Source organism: Paramisgurnus dabryanus, chromosome 8, assembly GCF_030506205.2.
Source record: "Paramisgurnus dabryanus chromosome 8, PD_genome_1.1, whole genome shotgun sequence".
NCBI classification, from domain to species: domain Eukaryota; kingdom Metazoa; phylum Chordata; class Actinopteri; order Cypriniformes; family Cobitidae; genus Paramisgurnus; species Paramisgurnus dabryanus.
Window position 1 is genome coordinate 7,571,935 of NC_133344.1, and position 15,569 is coordinate 7,587,503.

The following is a 15,569-nucleotide window of genomic DNA, read 5'->3' on the forward strand; positions in this document are numbered from 1 at the left end:
ATCAGATGCAAAACCCACTAAGTGCATCTGGCATGAATTCTTATTAATTAGCACTTTTTGTAATTTTTAAAAGAAATCAGTATTTCAGAATAGCCTGAGGGATTTGATGCGAATCTATACGATAAACATATAGTATGTGTCGTGAGCATTCGGTTACAATCAGGAATCGGCATATAGAGGAATGTCTTATCTCATCTACCAGCCTCTAAACTCACAAAGACTGAGAGAGTCAGAAAGAGTAAGTGAGGAAGAGAGAGAGAGAAAGAGAGGGGGGGATTTGTCCTTTAAAGTAATGATTTTGCTCTCTGAACAGCAGCGGTATTCTCCCAGCACATGACTCTTTAGACAGGGGCATTGTCTCTCTTACTCTATTTTCACCTTCTGTCAGTCTGTTGTGAATAAATGGTTTATTTAAAAACCATTGCTGAGCAGCCAGTGACCGTTCAGTAGGGGAGAGCGGGGCACAACCTAACACTTTTTGGCTTAATCATTCAAAAAATATTTGAGTTTGATTAATTGTATTTTTACACAAGCAACACACACATCTCTGCTACATATGCACATTGGGCTGGCACACAAGACAACTTTATTTAAATAAGATAGTAACCATCATTAACGTTGCTAATACTCATGCCATGATCTGATTTACAATTATCGCCTTGTTCACTATAAAACAGCAAAAAACAAGATACCAAAATATAATTGAGGATTTTTGACATGGGCCAGCAACAACCAGGCGACCAAAAACGATACAAAAGCAACCACCTAGAAACACCCACGCGTGTAGCCATACAGAAATGCTGAAAAATCTGCACCCTGACATCTGAAGATTTGTCTGGTATGGTCTGTTGTCCTAATTGATAAACTTTGGTTGACGACGTAGCTTGTATTGTTCTTCAGAAGATTATTTTGTAAGTGCTGTGTTTTTAATGAGATCTACTGTACTGTGGGTTTCTTTTTAAATTGGTCTCACGGACACACTGCGGGTGTATAATGAGTGTTTTGTCAGGTCTTGAAATAGCAAAAATCCTTAAGTTGTAGAAATGTCCATCATACAAAGGGAGACAAAGTTTTAGAGAGTTTTTCTTTGATAAATATGTTATATTATAGGTGATTTGAATTTGCTGCAGGTTAGAAGACTGATTGATGGTTACAGAACGGCTCTAAATGAATGTGGAGTTTGCACAATCAATCATTCACAACATGTTCTGTGTTTATGATCACGCTGAATAATGTGACCACGGTCTAGAAGACAAACAAACATCAGACAGACTCAGATGGAAAACGCGCTGATAAGTTTCCCTTTTTTTATCGAGCCTACATTTAATAAAAACATTTTTCTTTTTGATGCAATGAGTAGAAATGTTTTATGAAAAAAAAAGAAATAGAAAAATGTCTCAAATTTCTCTTTATATGTGCTGAGGTTTTGTAAGATGTAGTTTTCTGAGTCTGACCACATTGTCTCTCTCTCTCCCTTGCTGTCAGGTCTCTGTCTGGGCGAATAGTTGGAGGAGTTTGGTGGTTCTTCACTTTGATCATCATCTCATCCTACACAGCAAACCTGGCTGCATTTCTCACAGTGGAGAGGATGGTGTCACCTATCGAGAGTGCTGAAGATCTCGCCAAACAGACAGAAATTGCATACGGAACCCTCGATTCTGGTTCCACCAAAGAGTTCTTTAGGGTAAGAAGTCAAAAAATATCAAATTTAACTTGAAGTATGGTAACTTAAATAAACATTGTATTTAGAGATGCACCGATATATCAGCCTATAATCGGTATCGGCAGACGAATTGCTTAAAAACAGCCAGTGATCAGAGCAGATTATATTCCTGGCAATCAAAAAAGCATCAGAACTCATAATGTGTGATTATTTCAAATTAGGTGACAATGCCTTGGTGCCTTGGCCTTGGTGTCCCTTTAGTATCCATAATTTGTATATATTGTCGCAGCTAGGGGTGTGATGGATCACAAAACTCACGGTTCGGATCACATTACGGTTTTTGAGGCATGGATGGGATCATTTTTTCGGATCAGCAAAAAAGGGGGTGGGAAAAATGTAATAACAAATAAAGAAATTACAAACATTTATAAATAAGAGCAAAGTTGCTCATTACAGAAGGTACAGAAATTGAATCAAATGAATCATAACACTGTCTTTATCGTATGAATTAAATATAATTATTATTTTTTAGGGCTACAAAAGTGATTTTCTCTTTGTCTCTTTTGTTCATTAAAATTAATGACACAGACTTAAGTAGGTTAATTGAGGTTACTGTCTCTTTAAGAACAAATAAGCACAGACTGGTTTCTGACTGTAACCTATACATACACTTAAGACATAAACAAATGTTTTATTAGAAAAAGAATACTGTGGAGATCATTTTGGTTTGTATGTGCCTGTCACGAACAGAAAGATTTTATGTTTGCTTGCTTTTTGAAACGCCTCTTTCAGTGTGTGCACTTTTGAGTGCACTTAAAGCGCGAGCACAAACACAGACGGAGGGCTAATTCCAAACGGCGCAGCATAAACAGTCGCTTTTACATTGCTCTATTCACCAAATGTATGTTAATGGACTTCAGCAGGGGTCTCCAACCTTTTTGTGAGCAAGAGCTACCACAATTGATAAAAAAATCTGGAGGGCTACTTTTTGATGTAGTCTACTCAAAACTTTTTTGTTTTACTTGTTGATTTTATTTTATTTTACTTGTTGATATGTTTTAGTATTATTTAAAATGTTAACATACGTAAACCAAGCCAAGCTAATATAAAAAAAATGTAATAAATAAATATTACAATTTAGACTATTAATAAAATGTGCTTTGGCGGGCCCCATTACAGACTCTGTGCGGGCTACCCGTGGGCACCATGTTGGAGACCCCTGGACTACAGTATGAGACACAGTAGCGGAACTCTTTTATTTTTTATTTTAAACATCAATAGTTCTGATATTTGAGGGTGTAGAGATTATCAAATCTGACTGGAGCTGGATCGGACGCATTCAACCGCATGTGCGTTTGTGCGTTCAGAAATCTGCTTACTTTTTATGGCTAAATTGTTAAAGAAATTGTTGACATTTCAAGCTTTTGAAACACGTGCAAATGATAAACTTTCCCTATTTAAATTTGCGTATTAATCCGCAAATCGCATGTGAGACGAACCGTGGGTCGTGATCAGTACAGATCCTCTCACAGCACTAGTCGCAGGGATAATATATTTTTGTAGACCAACCCAGAACATGGTTCCGTTGCCAAAACAGCCATTCATTTTTCGCGTAGACTTTTTAATTATTGCAAAACATAATCTAGAAATTAGGGATGCACCGAATCCAGGATTCGGATTCGGCCGAATACTGGGCTTTTTGACGGGGTTCGGGTTCGGCCGAATCTTAGATTTTTTTTCCACCGAACCGAACCCTAAGCTTGCGCTACGCTGGTCGACGTCACGCGGCCGTTGATTACACACATCAGGTGCTGACGTTTAGATAAGTGTTTTTTTTTCCCGGTGAGCCTTAGGGGCGTTTCACATTTCGTGGACCCACCTGGAAACCTGGAATCGCACCGCATTGCTTTCATTTTGCTTTGCAGTCGGGTTATCAAAATGCATCCCCGCCCTGCCCGTCGGGCTATCTTGACTTATAGGGAGGAAAAAATATATTTAAATGCTTATGTATCCTCTTCACAGATTTGGATGGATAATTGTGGTGCATGAAATTCAGGCATTGGGTATTTAAATTGCGTTTGAGCGCGCGCTCGACTTTCACTTTCGCGATCGGGCGAATCCAGTACAGGAAGCAATCCGTCCTGGTTTGTCATGGATTTTTGTGCAAATCCTCCAACTTCGTCCTGTCAGTCATTACTATCCTCACGTAAGAAAATTAAATCTCTCGCAGCAAGCTTTAAAGTGATATAGATTGTACGGGCAGTGAAGAGAGTGACGCAGAATCGCTCTTAAAGGACAGTAGCCCCTGTTTTTCTGATCGAAAAAATTATCCAATCTCTTACTGGATGATCCAAACTGTGAGTTTTGTGAACCACTAAACAACTTTTAAATGGTGGGTATATCTGGTGTGGGGATGAGCAGGAACAGTTGGTTTACATGGAAATCCAGTTTTTTTGTTTGTTAAAAAACCAACAGCATCAAAACAACAACAAGAATAGCAGATTACACATTGTGGTTAGAGGACCTATTGGCTTTGTATTGGCAAAATTTCGGCTACCAAAAACTGAAGAGTGTCTGCCCGAAGGGCTACCAGGGATTTTGAAATTTGGCGAGCCCTGTAATGGAATAAGAATGCGAGTAGGATTCGGTATTCGGTTTCGGCCGAATCTTAAACAGTGGATTCGGGATTCAGCCGAACCCAAAAAATCTGGATTCGGTGCATCCCTACTAGAAATCGAAAAGCTAACCTTAGGCTTCAAGCTAACTTTACCACGGCCTCTAGACATTAACGTCATCACCACAAAGCTTCCGACAGCTCTTTCAAACTTTATGAAACACATTTAAAAACATGTTGCCTTGTAAGGAATTTCTCTGTGGATGAATCTTGCCAATGTTGTGTTGTTTTAAAGACACACTAAAGCTTTAAAAAGAGGGAGGATATAGGGCTGTCACTTTTCGTTCGAAAATCGATTGCACAATCGATCGGACCAACCAAAAAAAGTTTCGAAAACGAAAATAGGCAATCGATTTTAACCAAATATGTACACTATTAATTTTAAAAGAATTAAACAGTTAAAAATAGAGATGTAACAAAACTCACAAACAAGCAGAAAAAGAAAATAAAGAATTCCGAAAGTGCAGTAGGTGTGCGAAAGCTAGACAGAAAATACCCAGCAATTTTACGCACCTATAGTTTCACGCTTTCAATCGCTGCATCTAGTGTTTTGCAAAGAAAATAGAGGACAACGTCAATAAACCTGTGCAACACGAGAGAGCGTCGAAATTGTGACCTTACAGGAGATGATGAGTTATGACAAGGAGCCACCCTTGCGAGCTGACAGCAACCCGCTTTTGTGATGGAAGATTGGCAGTACGAAATACGCAGCTGGCAACGAAGTACCCGAGTTTCCCTGGGACATCAGTGCGGTCGGAGTGCGTCTTCTCAACAGATGGACATATAGTGAATGAAAAGCGCTCTGCTCTTGACCCCTAAAATGTTGATCGACTTATTTTCCTGACCAATAATTTGTAATGGCCCTATTCTTTTTGCGCATTTCATTATGCCTGCCTAGTGCCGCCTAAGTGTCGGTTACGTTTAATAAAAAAATACACAGCATGTTCTCAACTTCAAGTAAGTCTATTTAAAGTTTCATTTTTGAACAGTTGTTTGAAATGGATCGAATCATTATTTAAAATAATTTTTGAATTGCGTAAATCATAAAAGCAGCCGGTTGAAGCCCGCAGTTATGTTTTTCATTTATGGCAGCAGTCCACTCTGCATATTTTTTTAGAGAATGTTGCACTACTGTTGCTGTTTTTTATTCTGCACGAAACTTAATGACAATGAATAAGAAATATTGCTGACTTGTGCGTTTCAGGTGCTCTCTTTACATTTGTCTGTTATTTGGCGTTGAAAATGGAAACGTCTTTTTTAGACATGGAAAATCGATTTTACAATCGATTCAATGAACACTTATATATTAAAAATCGAAAATGATTTTTTCACAAAAGTGACAGCCCTAGGAGGATATCACTGGTGTGTTTTATGTTGTAGAATGTTAACCCAAGATCTTATTTACAACCAAAAACCCATTCAAAAAAACATTAACTTCAGGACGATGGAACCAGAAGTGCTAAATTGCTAACTCAATTCCAGGTTTTGCCAACAAAAATACACCATGCCATATACTGTGATAAACAATGACTCGTACAGTGATTTTAGATTTTGGTTAACAACCATCCACCGCTAATTTATTCAATTTTACTCTTTTCACTACATAATACTGAGTACTGGGATCCAAGTTTGGTCTGAGGGTCACAAAGATCCAACTGGCATGGAGTTCAGCTATCACAGTAATAGATCTGAGATTGAATCAGACTCCAAAGGGCAGAGTTAAACCTGCACTCACATCTACATAGAGAAACTGCAACCCGGTGAGAGAGTGAAAAAGCAATTTGTTCAAAGAGCAAAGAGAGAGTGAGACAGAGGAGAAAAAAGGAAAGTTAGTTAGGTGGATGTGAAACGGGTAATATGAGAAAGATCTGAATGAATTGAATGAATTGTCCATTAAACTGACATGCGTGTTAGAGGAATTCTCGGGTCCAAAGAAATGTATCCGAATCTGACGTATATTAATCTTTTTTTTTTTTAAGAAAGACCTGACTCAAGTCCGACCCAACCAAGTGTCGGTTCTTTTTTTAACTGGGTCCGAATGTAAACGGCACCAATGTGTGTGCCGTCTACAGCCCTGCATGCACCAATCAGACAGAAAGAAAAAAATGCATTCAAAATTGATTGACAGGTCTGTCAATAAAATTTACCTACGCTAGCCGCACAATGTCGCAAGCGCTCAGAGGAGGCATTGGAAAAGGACTTGATGCACACCCATGAGACAGTTCGGGTCTTCTCGGGTCCTTTCGGCAAGAAATACATTAATTTTAAATTACCTGAACGATGCTGCTAATATTATACCCCAGGCACGCATGAAACTTTCCGGATCTCGGGTTTTGGGATCAAAGTGGACCCATGATTACCTCTAGCATGTGTCTCACTCACAATCTTTTTTCTAGTTGTCTTCATTTATTTTCTTTAAGCCTCTCTCACGCTCTCTGCTATCCTGTCTTTTCTCACGACTGTCTGACAGCTACTCTTTTTCTCTATCAACCTGTCTCACTCATTATGCCAACCTGTCTTATTCTCCATCTAATTTTCTCTGCCGACCTGTCTCGTTCTCTTTAACCTCTCTGTAAAGCTGTCTTACTCTATCCGTGCCGATATACTGAATAGAAACATGAGCTCAGTAAGTAAATGTCAGTCTCTATTGTGTTTGGACTTAAGTGTCAGCTTTGTTTGTCATATGTTGTTTGTGTATGTGCAGGTTTGTTGAGGGTGTTTATTTGTCAGTAAGCCCGATTTTATTTTCCAATGTTACCGCATTACAGCACCGAGGCTCAGACTGGACGTGACAAACATTATAATAAGAGCGGCTGCCCGTCACGGTCCGTTGCCTCTTTCTCTCATACCCGCTGTCTTACACATACACACACACTAAAGCTCATGTCATTTCTGTGTATGAAAGAGCCACAATGATCAAGTACAATAAACGCTTTAGAAAACAATCACATCAGCTGTCATATCCCACAGAGCAAACACACAAACCTCTCATTTCAAACAGATTACAATCATCTGTATTCACAGTAGGGAACACTTCAGGGCTTACTACATCCCAACGGTGCACATTTTCAAGTACTTCATAGCTAGCGCCCTATGAAATCTGTTTAAATTGTTATCATTGTAATCAAAAGGCATATTTTATCAACTGAAAAATTAAATGAATACAATTTAACAACAATTTATTGAAAGTTTTATTTTAAATTACATATAGGCATGTGAATATATTAGTTATGAAACTGTCTATGATTTAACATTAGCAATAAATACAAATAAAACATGCAAATAAAAATAAGCCCATGATTGACTCACCTTAATCCCATCCTATGTGTAAACACATTTAGAGTTATATTTAATAATATTGTGATTCTTCCTAGCCTTGTAACTGCAATAAATAGCCGTCATGTGTTTAAAGTCCATTCATTATCAGAATAAAGAATCCATATGACTGGGTTGTGGGTTAATACGTGTCTTTCGAAGCGAAACAATTTGTATTTTAAAGGTGCAATGTGTAATTTTTAGAATGATCTAATGACAGGAATGCAATATAATATACATAACTGTGTTATCAGTGGTGTATAAAGATCTTACATAATGAACTGTTATGTGTTTATTATCTTAGAATTACGCGTGTCTACATACAGCGCTGGTCCTCTTACATGGAAGTCGCCATTTTGTGCTGCCATTTTTCTACAGTAGCCCTAAATGGACAAACTCCTCTACAGAGCGCATTTAGTCACTACTGTATTTTGTCTTCGACAACGACATGTTTGTCCTGCGGTGGCTACTGTAGCTTCTCTATGCGTTTCGGTTGAACGGTGGACTGAGCCGTTGGTTGCAATTTACAATCTCACTGCTAGATGCCACTAAAATCTACACACTGCACCTTTAAGGTTATTTGGAGATATACAGAGAAGTCGTGTTTTAATACAAAAAAACACTCTAATGCAGTGGTCTTCACTATTTTTTTTTCTCAAGAGCCACACTGCTAGGTCAGGGTCAATATGAGAGCCACCTTTACCACAAAGTATCAAAAGTTACATCCAGTCATAAAAAGCATGTCTTCTTATCAATCTGTTGCAACGCAGTAAATACAAGGGCAAATCATTCTTTATCATTTACCAGTCAAATTTGTAAATAAAACAAGATGATTTCCCTTAATGACAAAAACGGGATTTTAATGCTAAGCATTCTTATAATTATGCGTATGCAGTGCCCCCAAACCACCAGGGGGCCATCTTTCTCATAATTTCATGCGGCGCTGCACAGAACCATTGGCGAGTGACATTACTGTGCCGCGAGAGCAATTGGAAAGCATAACAAGCAGTCTGATCTCACGGTACTTTGATGTCATATCATATGACAATCACTCTGACAAGCGCTGCATGAGATTGAACACGCTTATTGACGTGCATCTTGATTTAATAGACATGGTTTTCTAACAAAATTAGCATCAATGACCGAGCCGCGCAATGAAGAACACTGCTCTAATGGAACATACACACCTAATGTGGAATTCTATGATTTGCGCGAATACAGTATTTTCCGTACTACAAGTCGCTCCGGAGTATAAGTCGTTTAAAAGTTTTGGTGTGTCCAGCCCCTTAGAAACTGATTTCACAAAATCCAAGCCAAAGAACAGACATTTAATCTGGAAAGGCAAGTTACTCAACCAAACAATAGCAAAGAACAGCAGGCTGAATAGGTGTCCGTACATGTTAACTCTTTCACCGCCAGCGTTTTTTAAAAAAAGTTGCCAGCCAGCGCCAGCGTTTTTCATGATTTTCACCAAAGTACATTCCAGAAAATGTTCTTCTTTAAATATATAAACATCCAATATACCAAATGAAAGAACAGACCCTCTGCTTTCAAAAAAAAAAAAGTTTCATCCTACCTTCAGTGTTTTTTTTTGTAATCAGCTTTTGAATATGGGTAGGTTTCTGCAAAAACACCACATTTTGAGCAAAAAGCAGAGATAAATCCATTTTTGTGACGGACTTTTCATAGAGATCCCATTCAGAGCGATCTTTAAAACAGACATGGACATGCAGCCGCTTGCCATAGGGCAATACTTCCGGGTTTAAAAAGTTGCGGAAGGGCGCCACCTGGTGGATAAAAGCGGTATTGCGGAAAGACTGAAAATCTCGTCATTGGCAGGGAAGCGTTTTCTCTTAATTGATGAGATATCTCGTCAATGGCGGTGAAAGAGTTAAGTAACTTTACCATTTATTCACCGAACACAATAGCATACAGAACATACCTGAGAGGCTGAATAGGCTAAATTAAGTTCAAAAAGGTCCCGAAGTCATTCCACAACACTGAATCTATTAATTTACATAAATATAAGAGCAGCATAGAGCGGACTCTCGTTGCTGTAGACGGTAATGGTTTCTCTTGGTTCATATAAAATAATTTTGACGTATAAGTCACATCTGACTACAAGTTCCAGGAGTCCAGGACCCGCCAAACAAAAAAAAAGGTGTGACTTATAACCTGGAAAATACGGTAGATTACATACAAAATCAATGCAAAGACACGTATACATGTAAATCCACGTGGGGCGATGCTAATGACAAGGGGTGTCACGGTTCTTCAAATCCTCGATTCGATTACATTTTCCGATTCTAAGGCCACGGTTCGATTCGATTCTCGATTTTTAAAGTATTTTTTTTTTTGAAAGACAAAAAATATATGCCTTTATTATTATTATTATTATAGTTTCACATTAACATGCACATTGCGTGCTTTTCCTCGCATGAGGGTTTGTGGGCTTTACTTTACGCGAGAGAGCTTGTATGTAGAGAGAGGATTCCTTCTTGCACGCAGATGGACTTAATGCACGCGTCTTGGACTCCTCCTAGCATCTGAAATAAAAAACGGTGCATCATAAGCAGCTGCACTTCTCTCTGTCACACGTGCATGCGCTCTCGCATCTGTCCAAAGTCTAAACATGAACTAAAGTAGTAATCCTTACGTATTTGTTCAGTTTTATACGTTTCATGCGAGCTGAGGCAAACTATCCCTTTTGTTTAAAATATAACCCGCTGCATCTTGGCGGCTCTCTCACGCATGTGCAGAGAGCTGCGCTCTGTCCGAAGGCAGATCACTAGGTAGTAATCCTGTTTATGATATGCATTACAAGGAGTTGTAGCAATACATCCCTTGTATTTAAAATATAAATCGCGTTCCGCTTAGGGCTGTGTATCGCCAACAATTCCCCGATACGATACGTATCCCGATACAAGGGTCCAGATACGATGCGCATCACGATACAAGACTATTTTGAATTACATTTTTGTTCAGAATTTAGTAACATTATTATTATTATTTGTTTATTGTACATTGAATAAGCAGTGTTGTAACAGTTGTTTTTTTGCCATTCATTTATTAGCTATTAGACATATTTAAAATCCCAGAGTTAGTACTTAACTTATGTTTTTTTTAAAGCAGTTTCACAAAGATGGTGCCTTACTCTTGTCTCTCATTATTCTACATCTATGAATATATCTATAAACATGCAGTCAGACTTAATACTATTTAATAGAAATCAGATTACTAATGTGACAGTTATAGTTTAAAGTAGCTCTGTATCTCTTCTCTAGACATACACTTTTCACATGCAGATCTTTGTCGTGTTTCTTCTCAAATGCGTTAGTACTGTTTTATAAGAGCATGGCTAATAAAGCCCTTTGCAGTAGTATAGGCTAAGATATCTGCGCTTTCATACTGAACTCATTGACTTTAATGCGCGCGCGCGAGAGAGAGAGAGAGCGCGAGTACGCGGCTCACTATGCAGACACGTGCGCCAGTGAGACAGACACGCAAAGTGAAAGTATACCCTGCCACCTTTAACTCTACGTACTCTGCGGGACATATGCGTCATTTCCATATGGATCACGGATCAACAGCAATTCGTCACGTTACTTTCAAAAGTACATCCGAATCGATACGGAAGGTGCTGTATCGATGCGCACATCGTCAGGCGTCAATGACGATGATTCGTCGTATCGATATTTTGAACACAGCACTAGTTCCGCTGGATCTATGTTTTTAAAGGCACCTCTGAGAGGTTAATTTTTCCCCATTTGACAAGCCGACCAGACGTGACATGGGGGCGTGGCAGCATCGACGATCCCATTTTTTAACTCGAAGTTCGAGGTTGTGACTTAATTTCGATCGATTTCGATTTAAAATCGAAATCGTGACACCCTTACTAATGACACAAATAAGGTGGCGCGATTGCTAAGAAAACACATGCTATTTGCCTCAAAACACATCTTCGCACAAATGTAAAATATTCAACTCAAGTGAAAAAATCCTATGTCACAAAGTTAAATCCCACGAGTAATCTAGAGCAAGGAACGCGATGCTTTACATTTGATGTGTATGCAGCATTAGTTGTGTGATATAAAATGGCAGCAAGCGCTTCCATGTCAGTAAGCTATGTATATAGTTAAAAATTCAAGTAAATTCGATTTTAGTAGATTTGCTATACAGAGATAAAGCATTCAGGTCACTGTGACAACCATCGCAAATATTCCTAACATGCTTTTTACTTCCTCTGCGCCCTCTAGAGGTCAAAGATCGCAGTGTACGAAAAAATGTGGAGTTACATGAAGTCTGCCGAACCCACCGTCTTTACCAAGACGACGGCTGAGGGCGTGGCACGCGTGCGCAAGTCGAAAGGGAAATACGCCTTTCTGCTGGAGTCAACCATGAACGAATACACGGAACAACGCAAACCCTGCGACACCATGAAGGTCGGAGGGAATCTGGACTCCAAGGGATACGGGGTGGCCACGCCCAAAGGATCGCAGCTAAGGTGGGTGGAGTATTATAACAACCCAACCAATCACAGAGCTGTTATAGTATTCCACCTACCCTGCTGTGCTTCTCTCTCTCTGTCTCTCTCTCTTTCACTCAGTAGTCTCTGTGGGACGGTGATCTCTTCATGGTCACATATTCAGGGGCTGTTGTCACAGTTGTTAAAACGATAATCAAGGTCACATAAAAAAATTTACATACTGGTACATATCATATATAGGTTGGTCATGATATATAGCTAAAATATTATATTTTAATAGTTTCAGACTTGATATTTGCTTATAGTTTCTTATGACTTTTAAATGTTTTTCAACAACAACAGCTCCTGTTTCCAATAAGATATCACGATCACAGAGAGTCCTGTGTGCGTGTGTGTATGTGTGTTTACTCTGTTTTTCTCCACAGACGCAGCGCACAGGTAATTGTTGCTTGAATCTCCCAAAATGTATTTAATATTTCACCTTATGCATATACTGCTGTCATTTTGCCAGCATGTTTTGGATAACGCACATCATTTGGATATGAAAGTGTTCATCACTAACAAGAAAACCTTTCCATTTTTTTCTTAAAGACAACATGAAATTGAACTGTAATAACAATCTCAGTCTTAAATGTCCTTGTGCATGATTTATCTTCTAAAGTAAATGTTTTAATCTTTCATTAAACTGCAGTAATTGATTTCACTTCTAAAACTATATCCCATCTTTGCTGATGTAACCAAGCCCATGTAGACAGAAAGAATAATAGCTGATATATAATAGAAACCATCCCCAATCCCCATAGATTCAATTCAGTAATTATTTCACAGTGCAGAAGTGAAATGTGTTGTTAATGCGGTTTCATTTTGTCTTTAAGATGTAATTGAAGTGTACAAAATATTCTGTTATGAATGTACAGCTGTGCAATTATTATTACTTCAATGAGAATAGTGAAATGTCTCTGTGTGGAGATTCAAATATTTTCTGACACCACTACGTTTTAATATTATGTATGTTTCCTGGAATCAAACCTATGACCTTTTGCGCCGCTAACACAACGCGCTACCAATTGAGCAACAGGAACAGATTGATAGTCTCTTTATGTTGTTATCAGTCCATTCAGCCCACTCATCTCAGCATCTTGACCTCTCCTCCAGACGCTTAACCTCTCTTCAACAGAGATAAACTGCTGCTAACGTTTTCACAGTCTGGTCTCTCACCCACCAGCGCTTCAAACTGCTATAATGCCGTCTGCCTCTCAAAATCAGTAAAGATTTAAGCACATGGTATTTGCAGTCCATCACAAGCTTTTTGTATATAATCGATTGATTGTTCTTAATCGTATTGACATCAGCCTATATTAATTCCTGAAAACTCAAACCCTTAAAGGGCACCTATACTGCAAAATCCACTTGTACAAGGTGTTTGGACATAAATGTGTGTTGGCAGTGTGTGAACACAACAACCCTACAATTAAAAAAATCCACTAACTCCTTTTTAATCCCCATTAAACTAAAGCGGCTCATTATGCTGCGTTCACACCAGCCGCGGTAGAGGCGTCAAGTGTGAGTGATTACAATGTTAAGTCAATATAAAGACATGTTTACGTGCGTCTGGAGGCCTCGCTGTGTGAATAAGGCATTTGGCGCGGCGTGGTAAACCCGAATCCGCCTCGTTCACACAGTAGATGCAAATTGAAGGTTTGCCGCGAGAAACGCGCAAATTTAAAAATCTGACATTTGACAGAAAATCACGCCGCGTTAACCAATTAGGAGCTTGCTTTAGTTGTGACGTGATTACAGAAAGCGAGCTGAGTTGTAGAAGTCCCTCCCTTGACGCGAATTTTCGCGTGAATGAAGCGAGAAAACTCAAAATGCGAAAAACTACATGCGAATAGCACGTTTTTGCCGCCTCTACTGCGTCTGGTGAATGCACAGTTAGACATGCCGTTTCAATTTTCTTGTTAATGCGATATCACACTGATCAAGCACCACCCAAAGCCATTGACTGACAGTCCTGTATTACCATCCTTAAGTCGCCTTTCCACTGCACACGGCAAATGTGAAATATTAGAATGAATCCTCTTGCGCTGGAATGAGCTTCTCTCCCGTTTTACGATTAAACTGAAATGTCATAACGACTGCCACTAGGGGGCGAACCCCGACAATTGTTTCCGAATGTTGTGTGCAGTGGAAAGGCGGCTTTAGTGAGTTGTGAGATACAGTAATTAGTGAGATACTATTGTCTCAGACTTTATTCACAGGAATCAAATCTATTTTAACTGAAAAGCTCAATTTAATTTAAATGTACACACTTGAGAACAGCGCCTTTTTGCTCCCACCCAAATAGAGCATTTTGGGCATGCTATAAAAATGGGATATTTTAAGCGAAAACTTCTCAGACACGTTCTGGGCACACCTGGGACTCATATTGCATCCTGTAAAAATTGGCATAATAGGTGCAACCTCAACTAAACTAATGTTAGTACGTTTTTTGTCGAATTTGCCCAAATTCTGCCTACATCCGTTTGGACTGTTCTGTGTTATCATAAGACATCTTTATATCATAGTTTTAAAGATGTTCAGTGACAGCACAACTTATCATCTTGAAACCCCACAGAAGAGAGTGAGATGATGGAGAGATCTCAGATAAAAGACACAGCACGCACATATGAGTCTCCACACAGGGATGAAAAACTGCTCAGTGGCTATGTTCCAATAGAATACTGCTGTACTGCATACTGTGCAGAAAACACTGGGCTGCATACTGACTTTTTTTTCAAAATAGTATCTGAAATGGATTGGAGCATGTACACTGTCCATTAAATTAACTATTGGCTAAGTTTGGCAAATCTAGAAAATCTAAATCTAAAAATGAACATGCACAATGTATACTGAATAAACAACATGAGTAGTATGCCATTTCGAACATAGCCAAAATGAGAGCAGTTGTTACAACTCTTCATCTTATGTTATTTGCGTTATTTTTTTTTTTTTTTATAATTTAACATTGTTACGGCCTGTGGGAACCCTAAGGGTCTCTCTCTCAAAATATAAAAGAAAGTATGTAGCGCTTATAGTAAAAGAATTCTGTCCACAAATGCACACAGATAAACACTTCAGAAAAAAAGTTAAAAATGGAGAGGCAGCAATGCCCCTTATTCTGGCCAAAGTATATGAGACATATAGCACTTCTCCACAATTGGGCCAAACTGTTTTAGGAGCGGTAAGGAATGGCTACTGTCCGTACACATCACCATTGTTTGCATAAAGTTAAACTCTTTTCAACTTTGTCGGTTAGCATAGATATACACACTTGATGTCGCCTTGGGGTTCTAAGCATGCGTCAAAACCGCCGCCATCTTAGAACAGGGGTCTTGTCATAGGAAGTAGCTAGGTAACGCTGTTATCTGCGCCTGTACTTCGAATTCATG

The 15,569-nt window shown here is 38.9% G+C and overlaps 1 protein-coding gene across 9 annotated transcripts in view; it reads left to right on the forward strand.

The window, feature by feature from the left end:
• gria4a (glutamate receptor, ionotropic, AMPA 4a) overlaps window positions 1–15,569 on the forward strand; it is a 120,051-nt gene that overhangs the window by 92,009 nt on the left and 12,473 nt on the right. For all 9 annotated transcript variants that reach the window (XR_010542750.1, XR_010542749.1, XM_065280405.1 and 6 more), the window contains exons 12-13: window positions 1,486–1,684; window positions 11,909–12,156. Coding sequence is in view for 7 of the 9 variants with exons in the window: in XM_065280405.1 (XP_065136477.1) it covers window positions 1,486–1,684; window positions 11,909–12,156 (447 nt within the window). In the remaining 2 variants the exon portion in view is untranslated. The remainder of the gene's footprint in view (window positions 1–1,485; window positions 1,685–11,908; window positions 12,157–15,569) is intronic.